The sequence below is a fragment of the Carassius auratus genome, chromosome 43 (assembly GCF_003368295.1).
Source record: "Carassius auratus strain Wakin chromosome 43, ASM336829v1, whole genome shotgun sequence".
NCBI classification, from domain to species: Eukaryota; Metazoa; Chordata; class Actinopteri; order Cypriniformes; family Cyprinidae; genus Carassius; species Carassius auratus.
This window is the reverse complement of record NC_039285.1, coordinates 6,128,550-6,148,103: the sequence shown is the minus strand read 5'-3', so window position 1 is coordinate 6,148,103 and position 19,554 is coordinate 6,128,550. Positions and strand designations below refer to the sequence as shown.

General features: G+C 37.4%; 1 protein-coding gene across 2 annotated transcripts in view; it reads right to left on the bottom strand.

Moving 5' to 3' along the window:
• Positions 1-169: 169 nt before the first annotated feature.
• The window catches only part of LOC113061548 (thromboxane-A synthase-like), a 53,216-nt gene continuing 33,831 nt past the window's right edge, over positions 170-19,554 (bottom strand). Inside the window, exons 7-15 of one of the 2 annotated variants that reach the window (XR_003278379.1) lie at positions 18,908-18,996; positions 18,683-18,831; positions 18,337-18,467; positions 17,910-18,251; positions 2,239-2,327; positions 1,881-2,018; positions 1,289-1,451; positions 983-1,167; positions 170-949 (exon numbers count right to left, since the gene is read on the bottom strand). Coding sequence is in view for 1 of the 2 variants with exons in the window: in XM_026230735.1 (XP_026086520.1) it covers positions 1,072-1,167; positions 1,289-1,451; positions 1,881-2,018; positions 2,239-2,327; positions 17,910-18,251; positions 18,337-18,467; positions 18,683-18,831; positions 18,908-18,996 (1,197 nt within the window). In the remaining variant the exon portion in view is untranslated. Of the gene's footprint in view, positions 1,168-1,288; positions 1,452-1,880; positions 2,019-2,238; positions 2,328-17,909; positions 18,252-18,336; positions 18,468-18,682; positions 18,832-18,907; positions 18,997-19,554 lie in introns of both variants that reach the window. The other variant, XM_026230735.1, reaches the window with a different exon arrangement.

The window sequence follows — 19,554 nt, the reverse complement described above, 5'->3', positions numbered from 1 at the left end:
AGTTCATTTCTGGTTGAACTGTCCCTTTAAATATATCAGCCTGGTATCAGTTGGTATTCGACTGAAGCTTTGCTTACGGTTTCCACCCATCAAATTCCTGGACCTTTGGGAAAATGCTGATATGCAAAGTACAGCATAGCTATACACAATAGGGTTTGACACCACTAGGAATGATTTGCAGCATTTAATACTGAAAACAAAATCACAGATTAAGACACAGGCAAGAGGAAGCAGAACATGTAGAAGGAAATCAGTTGAAGATCAGAAGCGGGTGTTTGTCACAGACTACATAGAGTAGTAACAGATTCTCTAATTACTGTGACCTCTTGTGGTTAAACTGAGAAGTGAGAAGTCTACAGTACAGTAACTTGGTTTTATTTACCAAGACAAGCTCTAAGAGAGTAGTTCTGTTAACCAGATCTCTAGGTAGAAGCTCCCAAAATCGTAGCATTTATACATTCCTTTGATGTGTGGGTCTAAAATGTTGATATCAAATGAAATGTGTAACTGAAGATAAATAACCCTATTCTGACTGAAAAACTATTTATGTAATACGTTTGATTTCAAATTATTTGAAAATGTCAGTTTGTGGAGTTTATACTCTGATTAAACGATCACATTCAACTTGCATCATACTCTGTACACTCAACTCTTAAAAATCACATCACTCTGGGTCTTCATTGCAGCTTAATGTAATATCAATTATTTAAAATCAGCATAATCATCAGCAGCTCAAATATGTCACTGGCAGTAAAGGCAAGACATGTCCAATCCCAGTTCCTGCTATCAAATCACTTGCATCAAACAGATTTTCTTCCATGTACTGTCGTTGCATTTACATTTGAGGGACTTGTGCGTATGTGTGATGCTTTTCTCATATGTACATCTGTGCCTTAGTAGTAAATTAATAGTGTTGAATTCAGTTTCATTTAAACGAGTAGCACAGATACATTTTATTTAGTTGTCAGGTGATTCCAGAATAAGAATTTAGATTTTAGGCAATCGATCCATTCTAAATAATATGATTAGAATGGATTAGATCAAACTGCCCAAGTAACAACTAAAACTCCATCAGGATTCATCCTCAAAATTCTCCCTCTTGGTGATTTTGACCAAAATACCATTCTTGGGTCCAAGGGTGGTGTGCGACTTCAACTCCAGAGGAACCTGTGTGACATAAAAAATAGACTGTCCACTTGTTTTGTATCTCTGGAAACCTCCACATCTGTGGAAAACCGAGTTTTCATGCATACTAAAGCTGCAGTTTTTCAGTGTAATGATAACAAACCTCAGTGTCCTCGCAGGCCATCATGTTAAACCTCCTAAATATGTGAAGCAGAGCCATTTTGATCTCCAGCTGGGCCAATCTCATGCCCACGCAGCTGCGTGGCCCCGCTCCAAACGGCAGATACACAAATGGGTGCCGGCTGGCCTTGGCTTCTGGAGTGAACCTGAGACAAATGCAGAGTTCATTATGAGCACATCACATGGGAGGCATGCAAATAAAATGCAGAAAGATTTGTGTACAGCTAAAAAAATGGTTTTGATGACATTGTTTAATAAGGCTCATTTATTTGATAAAAAATAAAGCAAAAACTAACATTATGAAATAGTTTATATGAACTTTTCTATTTGAAGATATTTTTGAATGTAATTATTCCTGGTGGCTTAATTTTCAGCAGCCTTTACTCCAGTCATTTCTTATTATTATCAATGTTGAAACAATTGGGCTGTCTTATATTTTGATTGATATGTACGTATATACAGGATTCTTGGTTAATGTATTTGAAATCGAAATCTTCTATAACATTTTAAATGTCTTTTCTACTTATCAATGTAAAGCATCCTTGCTGTAATCATTTATTCCCCAAAAATAACACCTCTCCGGGATGAATTTCTCAGGTTCGGTCCAGTGCTCTGGGTCAGTGTGAAGGAAACCTGTAGCGATTTCCAGAGATGATCCTTTAGGCAAAAGCTGGCCGTTCACCACAGTGTCTTGATCAACATCTCGTGCAAATCTGTGACCAAATAAACAAAACCCACATGATATTCAAGATTCACTCTGGGGGGAAAAAAAGTGTAATGCCCAAAACCATTTTTGTTTATTTCCTATAGATGTCTTTTCAAGTAATTGAAGTCTAAAAACATGTAAGAGCCTTAATAGTAATATTCTTGCTTTCTTGTGGTTTTGTGTGATGTGATTGAACAGGTTATATATATAAGTAATAGCTGTCCTACCTGAACGCAGGTGGGTAGAGTCTGAGAGACTCACTTATAACCATGTCTAAATACTTCAGCTCTTGGACATTAGTGTAATCTGCAGTCTCCTGAAACAGAGAATTAAACATTTTAAGCATGACAACAACAATATCTCTACAGTTACCATGTATGGCCAATAGATGGAAGCACAGCAGCAATAATTTCAAGTTTACAGCACAAGCCATTCTTCTCACATAAAATGGCTTTTAAAAATGCATACATATATACATATATAGACAGAAGAAGCCTTTGTTTGAACTGAAATGGAAGCAGACGCAGCCCAGCAGGCTATGCTAAGCAGTCTATCACTGCATGTCTCTGTGAAAATAGGGGTCAGGCAGTGAGCACGCACCCGTACAGTTCTGCCCACATCCTCTGCCTCTGAGGCCCCCAGACATGCAATGTGGGCATTATAAATGACTAGCTGCTCTCGGGTCACTCTGTTCCACCAGTAAAAGCATCCATTGCACAAATGAGAGGATGCAGCAGGGTGAGATTCTGGCACGCTGGATACATCCTCCACACGCACCCGCCCCCCTATTGGCAGGCTACACTATCAGCTCTCGTCGGGCGTCACTGTGGTTTCAGTGTAGAGTGATATGGCAGAGATGAAACGCTGTTAAGGGCAGCACTTTGTCTTGCTGAAGCAGACGAGCTGGTTTGGATGGTGTGGTATATGATGTTCTCTGACAACAGACTCACCATGAACTGAGAGGTTTTCTTAGATTTACGACTGTAAAGACTTGTAAGGGACTCCTGTTTTCTGCAGGAGGGTGTTTTTGTGTTCTTTTTTATTTCGACAAGTCTTTGACTGTTCAGTCACGGCTCACGCATTTAAGAAGTTCATTTAAAAAGCTGTCACAAGAACCTGCGCTCCTTTCCATTTCCATTCCATTTTCTTTTTCTTTTTTTTGTAGCGGTTATGATAAATAGAAAGAAACAACAATAATGATGTTTGCCTTCACAAGCACTACTTACAATTTACTTGACTATGGAGAATATTTGTAAGAATACCAGTACTGCATATCAAACATATTTTACTGCATCTCTGCCCAAAACTACAATGCGATCAATATTTACCTTTCTATGCCATTTGTTTCAGTATGAAAGAGGCTTTTTTTTGATTGTCTTGGCACAGCTCTTGTGTTATTTCAGTCATTTCTATGAGAGAATGTGAACTATTCACCGTATTGCTGCAGACCCTCTGTTTATTCTGACTCGCAGCCTCAAGTATGACTAAATTTAACTCCGCTGATGCACACTGATGCCTTGAAAATCACAAAGCAAGGTCAGACGGCCTTCAAGACAGGCTAGCCAATTTTTCACGTCTCGGTTGAGTCTCTTTTTTCATGCTTTTTTTATGCTTTCATCAAACAAACAAACAAACAAAAGCCCAGTGCAAAGATTGATGTCAGGGATAGATTATGCACAATCATGCTATAATGCATGTGCAATACCTTCCTTTATTAACAACTGATCAGAGACTGCAGGCAAATTTGTTCTCAAGAGGTCAAAGAAGAGCTCAGATGAACACAGTACAAATGAAAGATATATATAAGAAGTCAGACAGGGTAAAATCAGCCTGCTTTCATCTTGTGAGGATATTTCTTGTTTAATAAGTGTGCTAAACCTTGTTTGTGGACCGACACTTAGCTAAGCTACAATATAATGAGATCACTGGTGATGAAACAAGGGATTTATGGCTAAAGCAACTTCAATCCTTGTCTAAATATGTTTACAGTCCCCTCGCCCTCAAACATGTTGATTATTGGCCCTCTTTAGAGTTCAAGATGTGCTTCAGATGTTACCGTGTTTCTTAATTCACAACAGACACGCTCTGATTTAATTGCATATTTGCTTGTTCTCATGTGGCAACAACAAACACGTTCCGCTATGCAAGTAACCTAATGCATTCTCATTAAGTATATAAAAAAAAAAATCACTTAAAAAGTAACAGAACATATCATTAAAATCCAAAAGACCATACCATTGGAATTAATAAAACTAGAAACGCGGGTCTCTGCGGAAATGCTTTGACCTAAAAATACTCAAACATTTCCTTATTTTAAGAGAGACAAAAAAAGCCTTGCCACGTTCAAAGGATCACCCTGCTAAAACAACTCATTTCCCTGCATATTTCTGTGCCCCTTGGTATTAATATCAGGCTCTTTGCAGCAAATGAGATTCATTTCTCTTGCGTGAGTGTGTGTGAAGTGTTCGCAGGCCTTGGAGCACAAGCAGCCTGCCTCTTCACGTCTGCCCGTCTCCCTTATTTATGCTCCTGCCTTCATTCACGTCATAGAGGAGACAGGCAATCAATCAGTTCTGAATTTTAGACATTTGGCCTCCTGTTTACGGATGGCTGCCTATGATATGTGTGTATGCATATGTGATGGGAATTTTTGGTGAAACTGGATGCTGACATAACATCAGTGGAAAGCAACTGGTTTTGCTTCAGGATGCAGAATTTACATTGGACATCCAATGGCAACCCAGCATGAAAATGTGCAGCAAAACAGTTTTTAACATTGATAACATTAAATGTTTCATATGTATCAGATCAGCATATTAGAATGATTTCTGAAGGATCATGTGACACTAAAAGACTGAAGAAAAAGCTGCTGAAATTTTAGTTCCACCAACACAAGAATAAAATAATTGTTTAATATATGTTAACTATTTTTAAATGAAAAACAGCTATTTTAAATTGTAATAATATTTCTGATTTTTTTTTCTTTTTTATTCTTCTCAACTTCTGAATTGTAAAGTATATATCCTTATATGATATCATAATTCCTTATAGTTGGATATATATATATATATATATGTATGCATATGTGTATATATATATATATATATATATATATATATGCATATGTGTATATATATATATATATATATGCATATGTGTATATATATATATATATATATATATATATATATGCATATATGTATATATATGTATTTATATGCATGGGTATATATTATCCTTGCTGTGCAAATCCACAAGTTGAAAGCCAATTTACATTACCGTAAATGTAGCCCTCCAGTTCTATGGGAAAATGCAGGTTGAATGGTGCGTACAAGATGAGAACGGCTAACGTGGCTCCTTATCTCACCCATCCCTTAAGGTTTCCACAGAAAGAGCTATTTATTGTTACTGATAGTGATGGAGGCTTGCATGTTCAGACAGGAGATGCTTAAGAGTGCCGTTACTGCATAAGCACAGTGAGTCTCATCTTGCATTGTCTTCTGGTAGTGTGAAACAGATAGGCACAGGTTTCTAAAACCACAGATAATTGTGCATTATACAAGCAAATCTCAACAGTACATTCAAAACCAAAAAAGAAGAATCATAACCTTCATTCAGTAATGGCTTGTAATTTCCTGGCTTCCTGAAATACGTTCATTAATTTCAGGGCAATATATACATTATAACAACAAGAAAATAACTGCTTTTCCATTCAACAAAATGAACACGTTTTTGGCAGTTTAGAATTGTAAATGGTGAAACTCATGAATTAACATCTCTGGTTTCTCTCAAGCCCGGAAATCAGCCCCCTGCAGTGACTATTTCCTTGGCCAAATGGTTAATTAGGGAAGCTAATTGCAGGGAGTGTCACAGACATTGATTGTGCTCTTATCAACTGGAGACAGCCTATGTCAGAAGACTGTGGGCCGGCTGTATGAATGATACAGTCCTAGCCAATGCCTAAACTGGAGAATGAAGGACAAACAATGGGCAAACTAATTAAAAATGCCTAATTAAAATCACCTGAGCAGAAAATCAATACTTTGTCATGGTCTGAATAGCTGACAGAGGAGAATTTGTCCCAGCTCAAGTCACAAGGCCTCTGCAGGCGTGGAAAAGTCAGAAAATTAGACAATTTCGGCTGCCACATTGACGTATTTCTGAATGAAACTGAAGATTCACAATAGACTTTATATTTTGGGAACTGAATGGATCATGAGAAGTGAGTGCTGAGCCAGAATTGAATGTGAGTTGTACTGTATGTGGAGGACTGCTCTGATGAAACCCCACCGGCACCACATTTTGAGAAGGCTATATAACCAGAATGTGGAGACTGAAGGTTGAGTTCATCCTTGAGAACATCTCAGTGTATCCCAAAAGTAAAGTCTTCTTTGCTATCACACACCAGGTAGTACTGGTCTTAAAATTTTAATTGAGCGGTTCACAACAAATAACCCTACCGTGTATATTCTGAATGTGTCCTGCTGTCTTAATTTTATTCTGAGCAAAAAATAATGACTTCCATACCCACCTTTACCATGAATTACATAAGACAAACCACTAAGATTTACCCATTTGAGAGCTAGTTTTGAATCATTTAAAATACGATAAAATTTAGTATAATAATATTTTATTTTATAACAAGTACTGGTCAGAATAAGTATGGTTAATTTTTACATAAATGTTACATAATGCTATTATTTAGTAAACACATTTAATATGCCTTTCTATATAAAATCACTTTAATTTGATAGAGACATTAATATAATGGGACTATCTATCTATCTATATATATATATATATATATATATATATATAATGCTTCCACATAGATTAGAACTCCAGTGCAGTTGGGAGCTTCTGCAACACAATGGTGAGAGGGACAAACAACAATAAAGACACAACAGATGGACTCAAATCTACACAAAACCGAATCCCAAATGAAACATATTTTTGCAATAACTGGCATTGTGGTCTGTGATTCTTGCACTGGATTGGTTCACTTTAAAGAATGAGGTTTCCATGTAGACTTCTCTTAATAATGCATTCATTCAAAATGTTTGAGCTGTTCCAGCCCAATGTGTAGAGAAGCGCCGGGAGAATTCAGACTGAAAATATCTAATCTATAGAAGGGAATGCTGGGTAGTGGTGCATCTCAGTTTCATCCACAATGATTGGGCTCCATCGAGGCTGCATCCCAGCCCCCGGCCCCACTACACTCCTCTTTACCTCTGTCCATTCAGCTAGGCCGTGAACCCACTGTGCATCTCATCCATGTGCCTGATGCTCATTATGCTCTTCACGTGGCCTTGCTGTGTGTCTGTGATAGAGCTATTACTGCCCAGTGCGGCCTTCGGGATTTAACTCCCCCCACCCCACCACCACAGACCTGGACACCTTTTATTCAATTTGACTTAATGTGCAGGAAAATACAACCATAATGGACAATCAAATGACGGGTCATGAGGCTCCCTGCTACAAAAGCAATTATGAGGGGTTTTTGCCATCATGATTCAGCCAGTGAGTGCAGCTGAAATACTCATTATGCTGGATGCAAATCCACATGCTTTCGGTCACCTTTGCCTCTGAGTTCCGAATACCGTTGCCTTCTGTCACTTATTATGCAAGCATTGTAGTCTGTCAAATTATTTATGTATTATTTATATTAAATATTAGAGAGTACATATTTTAGCTTCATGGTTATTGGCGCTGATGTTGAAGACAGGATTTTTTTTGGGGGGGGGGGGGGGATGGACAGGTCATGATGGTTAACCAGGTGTCCAACAAGTGACTAGTCAATTACTAAGGCTGACTAATTCATCTAAATGTATTATATATCAATATACATCGCTATCTATATATATAAGTTACAATACAATGCATTTACTTCAGTGTAGAACTAGTGAATGTTTTTTTATTAAAAACAGATTTTTACACGAACACACACATTTACATGTTACTGTATGTATAAAATTGACTGAAATCTTTCATTTAGATGCACTACTCAACCTGTATCTTATTTAAAATTAGCAGTTTAATCAAGTGTGGTTGGGTGGGTGTGTATTCATTTGTATGTGTATGTTTATTTTGTTTTATTTTTTGACTCGTGAACATGTCTTCTCTCAAATTCCCGAGATATGTGTGTGGTTGGGTGGTTAGGTGAACTTAAACTCTTAAAATCTTAATTATACAAGACTTCCTTAAGGCTGATCACAGAAATAGTGAATTAGTGAAAATGTTTTAGCATATCCCTACATGCGATACAGATATATGCACGATATTTGAATAAAGCCTAACGATGGCAGGTAAATAATGAGGCACATTTTCATTGCCACAGTGTGTGCTTCATTTGCATATCCCCCCCGGAGTCCCGGCTTAGGTGGTTCTCAAACAATGGCAAGCATCTGATAGCTGTTGACATTCAACACGCGCGTCAGGATGAGGTGCAGCTGACTGCTGGAGGATTTGTTATGGTTGCTTAAATCAGGCACATTACAAGTCTCCTTCCTTCCTGTCCCAAGGGACCTTACATATTCTCTGGCCCTTCTACAGTGGCAGCAGTGGTTTGATGACTCCATCTGCTCCGTTCCATTACACATACAGCGGTGATTGAAACGGCCAGCACAAAGACCAAATAACAAACAAGGGAGTCATATAGCGCCTTCACCAGTATCAACATCATAACGACACAATGGAGACATCTGTTCAGAGGAAACTTAGCGAAAGTGCCTCTTTATTCTGCATGATATAATACTGGTTGATATGAAAACCCTGTTAGGTAACATCGCAAGCGTGATGAAGTGGACCATGACTGTTTGTGCATGAATGCACATGCCTTATGTGTGTTTGTGTGTGTGTGTGCTTGAGAAGTCAATTGGGACATGTAGAGCACTTGAAAAAGTACAGATGACCTGCTGCCTGTAGGTGGGATTGAAATATCTCAATATGAGGACTCAGTTTGACATATGCAGCCCCACGTAGCTCTTTTTCTTTTCTGCTTATACTGCCCTGGGGAGAGAGGGGAGCGGAAACGAGACGGGGAATGTAAAACAAAGAGAATTCTTGATGCTCTCACTTTTCCCTTCCTTTTCTGCATCCAGAGGGGATGTTTCTGTCTTTCTCTCTGCTGTCTTTAACCTGAAGCACAATAGGAGCGTTAGGCATCACCTTAAGCAGTGGATAGTGTGGCTCCGTGCGTACACACAAACGCACACTTACACACTTGTGCAAATTATTGTCTGATCTCAGCATTTTCTTGGCGAAGTAGCAATTTATAGCAACTACTTTAAAGCTGATGTCTGTAACATTTGAATGCTATTCCAATAAAATGTGATATTACTGTAAAGATAAGATATTAATTTACTTGTAGCATTTAAAACAACCAAATTTGTATTTTATTTTTTTTGATGCAACTGTTCAGAAGTTTGAGGTTGGTTTTATTTCTTATGCTCACCAAGACTGCATTAAAAATAATAATATTGTGAAATATTGTTCGAATTTAAATAACTTTCCCATGTTAATATAGTTTTAAAATGTAACTATTTCTGTCATGCAGAGCTGAATTTTTGAACAATTTAATGCATACTTCCTGAATTAAAGTATTAATTGATCAAAAATATTACTGACCTTACATCTTACAAACTTTTTAATTGTAGTGTATTTATTTATTGTATTGACAAAATTGCCATTTATCAGTTATCAGGCATCATTTTGTAGTACAAGTATGTATAGTGGATAATTGTGCAACGTCACATTCACACAATTTTTACTGGAAAACAGCTAATTATTCTAAATAGATTAAAAAAAGGGTCAAGTGTTCAATTTGACACTTGAGATGACACTATCAAATTCATACACTAGATTGCACGGTACAGTGTCTTCTTGCTAAGCTAACACTGGAAATCGAATAAACACACAGAATACATTGCAAATAACTGGCTGACTGTCTATAATTTGTCTATATACTTTTTAATGATCCTTATCTGTCATCTTAGATACAATTTTTTCGAGCTTTGGATTCTGGCAATTTGGCCAATAAATAAATAAAAAATAACCACCAGAACAAGTGCACTGTCTAGGTAGGCAGCACAATAGGTTTTGTAACACCAAACACCTTGAAGCTTATTTTAGCCTCTCTCTCCATCTACTGTTCTCTTCATGGATCTGCTCACGTGACGCATTAAAATAAAAGATAAAAGTCAGCGCAAGCAGACTAAACCGCGCTAGAAGCACAATCAAGCTATTTGCGCTCATTCAAGTACACAGTGTATACATAATTTCCTAAATTCTAAATCCGAGAGGCGAGGCTGTTGCATTAGCAAGGAGAGAGCCATAAGCCACATCAATGGAAACTGACAGAAACAGCGCTGTGGTTCCGGAGGGATCAAAGGCTGTGTTATTGAATTTAGCGGGGGAGAATCAAGCTCTTTATTCAGGTTGGAGTGCTATCAGGGAAGGGAGAGGAGCCCATCACTGCTCTGAATGAGGGAAAGAGCCGCCTGGAGGCCGAGCCTCAGAGGAACGTCACCAATGAATTATTCACAGATAGGAAAAGCTAGCTACCGTCTGTTTCCTCCTTTTGCCATCTTTCTTTGCTATTTTCACCGTGTCTCTGTGCAGCATTCTTTGTGATATCCTCTTTTACTGTACATGCTCTCTAGATTTTCATTCTCTCTCTTCCTTCTAACAACACACTCTGCTGACCAAATTATTAAGTATAGTTCACCCAAAAATGTATTGTGTCATTAATTCTGCCATTTCTCTCACCCTCATCGTGTCCCAAAATTGACTTTTAAACTTCAGAAAGGACACAAAAGCACCATAAAAGTGCTTTTAAAAGACCAGATGACTCTTGAACTGTATTCCCAATCTCATTCAGTTATATAGTAGCTTGAGATGATAGATTGAGATCTAAATTGCCTAAATTGGCTATTGTATGACTTCAGAAGACTTGGAATGTGCACATCAGTCGTATAGACAATTTTTAGTGCTTTAGAGTACTTTTTCAGTACAAATTTTGGCATGGAAAAAAATGACATGAGGGTAAGTAACATGACAAGATGACAATTTTTCTGCATCTTTGATTTCCACGAATCAAATAACTTTTACATAGGCCGTTTTATATTATTTTAATAAATGCAGCTAATCTGTATTATCACCATGATATTTCATATTAATAACAATTGGGAGATGCCATAAACGGTAATGTTTCAGTGTAAATATAGAGTACCGTTAAAGTATTGGTCAGTAATTAGTGAGTAATTATCACCAAAATATTAAACAGCACAGCTGTTTTCAACACTGGTAATAATAAATGTTTCTTGAGCAGCAAATCAGCATATGTGAATGATTTCTCAAAGGTCATGTGATACTAAAGACCGGAGTTAAGAATTTTTTTTTTTATATATTATAATAGAAACATTATTCTACATGTATTTTTAAATTAGCATTTTTTTTAGATCTGTTGAAATTTTAAAGTTGCATTTTTTCATAGTATGGCTTTTACTGAATTTTGATCCAATAAATGCTGACAGAGATAATAAATTGGTGAGAATTCTTAGAAAAAATAGAATAAAAATACTCTCTCGCTCTATTTCTCTCTCTGTGGGAGAGGTCTTAGCTGGAACCATGTAATTTTGCTCAGTTTCTTGCCTCTTTGCCCCCCGTCTCCCGCCTCTGGATGACTCATTAGGTAGTGCTGTGCTTCAGCTCCCTGTTATTTATGCAGATAAAAAGGCAAATTAATGATGGGCACCCAGGACGCCACTACACAGCCTAGGAAGGGAAAATGAAAGGCTAGAACGGCAGACACAATGTGTGCAGCCGGTGACGTGCTCACCAGGTCAGTGGAGCGAACCATTCACATGTTTGCCACTTAAACTGTCCCAGTGGTAAAAATCAAACTGGTAAATCGATGACAGTAATTTCGGAACTCAGCCTTGACATAAAGTTTAAGGTCACGGATGTGTAAGTGAGAACTAGTAATTTATCACAGCCACATTTCTATATTGTTAAAGGGATAGTTCACAAAAGTTTCTGTTGTTATTTACTCAACCTCATGTTGCAAACCTGTATGACTTTAACTAGGGAGTTTTTTTTTTGTTTTGTTTTTAAATGTCTAAGCTGCTCCATTCCAGTGAACAGATGAAAAACAGCATAAATACAGTCAATACGACTTGTGCACTATATTCTAGGTATTCACAAGCCATTCAATAGATATGACGATAGATTCACTTGACCTAACTTTCAAATCGTATTTGCACTTCAGTACAGTCAAACATGTCCATGATAACTGTTCGAGATATCAAATCTGGTGTGACTGGTCTTGATGCATATTTAAATCTGAATAAACATACAAATGATATTTGATAGCTACACTCTTAAAAATAAAGGTTCCAAAAGGGGGAGATAGAGTGTAGCTATCAAATATCATTTGTATGTTTATTCAGATTTAAGGCCCCCCCCCCCCCAAAAAAAAAAAAAAAACATTAATCAAACCATTCTTAAAAAAAACTTTTTAGTGTTTTTTGTTTTGTTTTTCTTAGTGTGAAGAACATTTGAATAATCTGACTTATCTTTTTTTTCCACTTTAAATAAGCTTTTGTGCAATGGAATGTTCTATGGACATGAAAGGTTCTTCATGGAACCATTGACGCCAATAAAGAAACTTTATTTTTAAGATCGTAAAGAACAGAGACAATTTCTGCACGAGAAAACATCACACAGATTTAGAGTGTGATTTAAGGACAGTAAAGGATCATCATAAATGAGCTTTAAATTACTTTTATATTTGTTAAATATGATTTTCCCACTAAAAAACTGTTTGCGTCAGGTAAACACCTTCGGCATTGCACTGAAGTGGTTACACTCTAGTGCGTTTTGGCACAAAACACTTTGAGCACCCTCATGCAGGGCGTGTGTGGATAGTGACATTTGAGAAGCTTTTGAGAGCGAAACTGAGAGCGGCACGCACACGGTGAGGGGCGTTTAGGGAATAAAACCACTCTGGAGGAGGAGCTGAAGACACTTTCTCTCGAGGCTGAGCACGAGAGCGCTAATAGACATTATAGCAGTGGGCTAGATGAGTCTGACCTTCAGTATACACCAGGCCAGATGGATCCCCAGCTGCTCCATATAAAGAGAGTATTAAGTTATTGCCGGCTATACAGTCGACTTAAGTCACAAGGCGTCATGAGTCAAGGCCAAGGCTGAGCTTGAGTTTTATTGTGCTGCTTTTTAATGCTCACTGCTTTTATAACTTCTGTCATAAGCTCTTTTATTTGAAAACTTCACGGCGAGTGGGTTTATAAACAGCTTTCCATCCCAGGAATCCTGTCAGCTAACCTCAAAATGTAAAGTACGATTAAAGTGATATGCTCTTTGCCAGATGCGTTGCATAAGAAAATCATAAAATGATGCATTATTGTGAGAAATCCCTCAGACCACATTTTGATAGACTAAAAGGTCTATGTTAAAATAAAGAAAACACCCTCATATTTTTTTCTATTTTCCAAGTGTACATTTGACTTTAACATTAAATGCATGTCTCTATGCAATCTACAGAACTTAAGATAAATGAACCCCTGCTAAAAGCTCAGCAGAACATTCATCCAATCTAAAAAATGCCCAGACTTCCAGAGAGGAGAAATTGGAAGTTGGAAAGGGAGTGCTTAAATTGAAAGAGAAGCAGAGGGGGGAGACCGATGAAGAATGAGCAAATGAGATGAAAGAGTAGACAGAAGGACGCAGAGCTGAACTAATGCCGCGCTTGATCCCTTTCTCCGGTGGGCGGCTGCCAGGCCCTGGCTGCAGGTATCAGCATTCAAGAGATGCAGGTTCACAGAGACGCTGTTTAAATGTACGCCATCAGAGAGAAAGCAAAGGTGTGAGAGCTCAGAAAATACATCATGAAATGAGAAACACTGTGGCTGACGGATATGACAGATGCCAAATTCAAACTAGATTTCTAGGTTTTCTGTAGAATGTTGAAGTGCTGTTTGTAGACACACAATGATAGCATCAGCATTAATGTACTGAAACATTTTTGGGACTAAAACAAAAAATCTGTAAAAATGAACACTGGCTAGCATGTTGTGGACGGTTGCTGTGAGATTGCTAAGATGTTAATAGTGTTTACATGACAACGATGTTTTAAAACCATAGACTGAATAAAAAAAATGGACGCAGTGGCCGTGATGTCACCCGTAGATTTGTGAAGAGTGCCTTTGAAGTTCAAAGTGGGCGGACCTGTCACTCAAGTGGCCACACCCTTAATTATGCAGAAATGTAAGACTTAATATAAGCTAAACAGATGAGTTATAAAAAAAATCCACCCCCTTCAAAGCTGTCACGAAGGACAAAGTTAGCGATATAGACCAAAATAATTTTTTGAACTAGGCTGTAATCGTTTTTTTTTTTGCTGTTGAGTTTTTAACATGGGGAGTCTATGGGATTGACTCCCTTTTGCAGCCAGCCTCTAGTGGCCAGGTGACGAATTACAGTTTAAGTCACTTCCTTGTAGGCTTCATGAGAGAGAGCATCGCTCTCATTTATAAAACTCTCTATAGATTTCATCCTAAAAGTGTACGTATGCACAAAAGTTAGATTTTGCGTATGCAAAAAAAGGTACACCAGAATCTGTGCAACCCTTTATAAATCCCAGTCAGAGGAAGATTGTGCATACATGCATTTTCCCCCCGACTCCTCCACGAAATCACCATATATGGAGCTTACAATGCATAGTTTTACTATGCATAACCTCATCTGCATATAATTTCTATAAATATTTCCATCCACGTGACACCATATTTAACACTGTTAAAGGTTCAAGACATTAAGGAAATATGAGATATGGACTATAAATGCTATTTGTGCCATACACAATTTTTATTGCTAAAAATAGCAATAAATAATATTTTTTTTAGCATAAATATATAAAAATAAAAACCCCTAAAAACAAAACTTTAGTTCTCAGATAAATAATTTAGAATATAGGCAAGTTGGTTTCATTCCTTTCCACTGGCCGAATAGTATTTCAATTATTTTAAACAATTAAAATCAAATTTAATTTAATGTAGTTTTGCTGATAAGTTGAACATCTTTTAGTTATTTTTAGCCTTTATTTATTGCAGTGTAAATAGAATTGTCTGACTCGGCAAGTCACTGACAAAGTGGTCTATTTTAAAAAGAAAACATGCAAATTACCACTTTCTTCAAGTTGTATCCATCAAATACAGTGGCATTTTTCATAATGTTGTAGAGATAACTTCACATGACATAAACACCTCTGGGAATCTGCGGCTGTACAGTAAGCTATTATCACTGGACCTATTTAAACCGGACAATTGGCCGTTGGACCACTGAATCCAGCAGTGTCCCAGATCACATCATCATTGATCATTGTTCTCACTAAAATATTTCTGCATAGCATGAGATCTGCAGTTTAGTTTAAAGATGAATTATTATGCATCTATAGCACTCCTCGCTGTCATTAAAACAGCGTGCAACAGGAAAAGTGATCAAGCGCATCCACTAAACGTCTAAATTCAATATAATTTTAGATTAACTTCTGCGTAATGACTTTAAGTATTTTCAGTACTTATCTCCAATAATGAAAGTAGAATATTTAATGTAAACATGTATATTGAAATGGAAACAGATTTTAAAATTGTTCCTTACTTCATCAATTTTCTCACGCCAGGAAAAATAGTGCGTAATCATGGTCTAAAATGTCCATAAGATGCATAAATATTTACACCAAGTTTATTTTTATATATCCAGATATGTGCGTACAAAATTGCGTATGCAATTTCTATGCCTATTTTGTGCATACGCAACATTTATAAATGAGACCCTAGGTGGTTGCCGCATGATTAAAACCTGAGTAAGTTTCACATACATTTGGCAACACTGTCAAGCGATTCGTCACATAGATACGCGAAAATTACTAAAAATGCTGTCATGTGCATGCCAGGCCAGTAGATGGCAATGTCACTTTAAGAAATACTATAAACCTGCAAAGATGCCTATAAACTGAACAAAAAACATGTACGTGCAAGACATCACCATTTTCACAAATTCACATTTTGGTAGTTTACATGTAGACGATAACTGTATCGTTTAAAAAAAACTCTAAAACACTTTTACATTTTTAGTTCCCCATATTGCTATTGCCATGTAAATGGATGGCCAAAATGCATACATTTTCCTTTTCAGTCGAAAATGGTGTAGTGTTAAATTCATTTTAAATATAAAGAATATAAAACTCAAAACATGCAAATCTTGGGGTACTTCGAGTCAATATTTTAATTCAAAAGGGTTTGGCTGTCAAAAAAAGTTTAAGAATCCCTGCTCTAAGGCATTCTGGTAACTAGAAAATGGATTGAGGTTTATTTATTTACTTTATTTACCCATTTCATCATCGATCAAGAAAAAAAACATCACAGCTTTTGGCAAAAAGGTAAAATAATTTGATGTATCGTTCAAGTTTGTAGCATAAATGTGGGACGAGTTATGCGCTGAAGTTTACTACTTAAGGTTAGTGGTGTGTTTAAATCCCTAAAACCCTAATTATAAGCAATAATACATCTTAGCAAACACCATTAATATTGAGTATATTCTCTTCTTCACATCTTTATTCTCCTGTCTAGCAGTTTCTTTCACGCAAATGATTATTTTTTTTACGGATTTCATTAAAACCGTATTAAATAAAGAATCTTGCAAAGTGTTTTGTTTGAGACTGTAGAAGCTCAGGCAGTAGGGAAGAGCGATCCCTTGACATAAGGGGGAACAAACAGGAAAAAGTAACGTGAGAGAGCCAGAATCATCCCCTAATAACGTATGTTGATTTAGAGGCTCTTCCCACATCTGACCCTGCTCCTCATCACCATCCCGCCTCTCCAGCGCTTTGCAGCACAGATTACACTGTTCCAGAGAATCAATCAAGAACTCCTCTGTCTCTCTCATGAGTATGCACATTTTGCGAAAGCATAAGACATCAAATCAGCAGATTCACCATCATCACTGCAAACCGCCACTACTGTATATTTATAGAGGAGAGTAAATTATCCAAGCAGACACATTGCAAACTGAGCGCTATTATCACAGTGCAGCAGCTTTTCTGAATTGTTTAAATGTTACTCGTCTGGCTGTCTTTCTCTTCATTAGTAGTCTTTGCTAAACCAAGTAGCACTATAACTAGTGTTAGGGATTTCAACAAACCCCTAAGCCTAAATATTAACTCGCTTTTTAGCTTGAGGAAAGCTGTAATGTCAGTTTTCACTGGCATTCCCTAGATTTGGTAGGTGAATTACATAAATTATATGGAGAATATATTGAAAATATTTAATTTCTATTACAATGACACACTATTAACAATATTCTCTTTTTCTACCTATGATTTAAAAGTATTGATAGATGTATAAACTTGCAAAAATCATTTAATTTTTTTCTTACATTTTCACAACATTTTTAAGGATTCCCAGGACTTTATAGTGAAAAGCACTGCTCTATGGTATATCCTACCCATAAAACATTTGTTTCCGTCCCTGTAAATTTAATCAGCGGTCCTGATAGTAAATGGTTTCTGAGAAATGCGCCGGGCCGGCTCTTGCAGACCTTCAAAACTAATGCGAAGAAACAAAGCAGCCCACTAAAGAGCAGAGACTCCACACAGAGATGTAGGACAAAGACAAAATATTTCAAAAAAGCATTTTTTGACACATAACGGCATTTATGAGCATCCACAGCAGAACTAATATGACAAAAGGCTTTGTACTAAAAATTGCAGAGAATGTCACTTATACCATAAATGATCTGTGCATAACATGAAGCATTCTCAAAATAAGAATGCAATAAATGTTGGTTTCCAAGTGCAACAGGCATTTAAATCCTGACTCACGTGTCTGCTGAAGAACTCATCCACTTCCTCTTGGAGTTTTTTCTGGCACTCTGGATGGAGTGCTAACAGGTAGCAGGCGAACGCTAGTGTGTTGCTGCTCGTCTCATAACCAGCCAACAGGAAGATGAAGGACTGACCGACAATCTCATCCTCCGTCATCATTCTCTTCTGCTGGGCGCGCTTGGTGGACTCGTTTCCTGGTCCATTTTCCTGCCCGCTGTCCATCTCCTGTTCGGTGCAAGCCTGTTCATCTGCGTCATTGACCACATCAAAGTGCTCCAAAGACATATACTTGTTGCCGGTCCTGACGTCCAGCATCAGCTGCAGAAAGTCTCGCCTCCGCTAGAGTCAAGCAGATCACGAACACGTTTATGTGGTTGATACTGAGGAATGATTATGTAAATAATTTTTTTGTTCACGGCCATACCTGTTCCGGGGGAAGATCATCTCTTTGTTTAATCATTTTCTGAATACATTTGATAAAAAAGCTGTTCATCTCATCTCTTGATTTATTGGGAAGGAGACCAGCAAGAGGCTTAAGCAGAAATGGAAAAGCCACTACAGTAAAAACCAGGAAAAAAAACAGAATTTTTCAGAAATGTTGACATTTTCCTCTTGTATAATAAATATGCTAATCGAAAAATATCAGTATAATGAAAGAGTTTCATATCATCTGTCGGAAGCACTTTCCAAGCTGTGATATCCATTGTACAATAATGAGACCAAAATGAATGCTGCCTGCACTGTGTTCTGGATGTGATGGTTGAACGTACTGAAGAATATCATGATGGGTTTGAAGAAGGTGAAAGCGAAGAACTTGGAGGCGTGGTTCACGAAAGGATCATCCGGATTGTTCTGAGAGTCCACCTGCGTACCAAACGCCACGCTGGCAATAACATCCATCGTGAAGCAGCCGAAACACCTGCAAAACAAACGTTTTATACTATTGAAAGCTCTGAAATAATCAAAGAAACAGACGTGCTGGAAGAAACCCGTACTTGTGAATGTTAACGCTGTTCCCGGACTCAGCGTGGCTCTTCAGGTTTCTCAGTAACGTCTCTGTGGCCATGTTGATGAGGGGAACCATCTGCAAAGCAAGTATTGTGCCCAAACAGATATCAGAATCAGTAAACACCACAAACCAATGCAAAGGAGTTAGATTACAGCAAATTACTGCAAGCCAATAACAAGGAATAAATGCAGTCTAATGTGTCCTCCTAAAGAACCAACACAAATGATGAAAATGGTTTGTGCATGCAAAGATGTAGTCTCTGTTGATGGTATTATTTCCTTTTCCCACAACCATCCTGAAAAGCACACTGGAAAGAGCCACAAGGCAAGTCCATTAATGGCTTTCGATCCCAGAGAGCATGACCAATGGTAAAAAGGATCAATTTTATGATCTCAAGAAGCGACTGATTAATTAATTGTTATATTTATTAAGAACGAACCATAAAACAGTTTGAAACACCATTAAATATTTGGTTTCCATATAGTAAATACTTGCTAGTGTACCCTTTTTACTAAAAAACTGACAGTACAGTGCTCTATTGTGGAAAGTACTATGGTATTCCTACCATAGGACAACAACACTTTTACATTCATGACTTTATAGGATTGATGTTTCCAGTCATTTGTGAGTAAC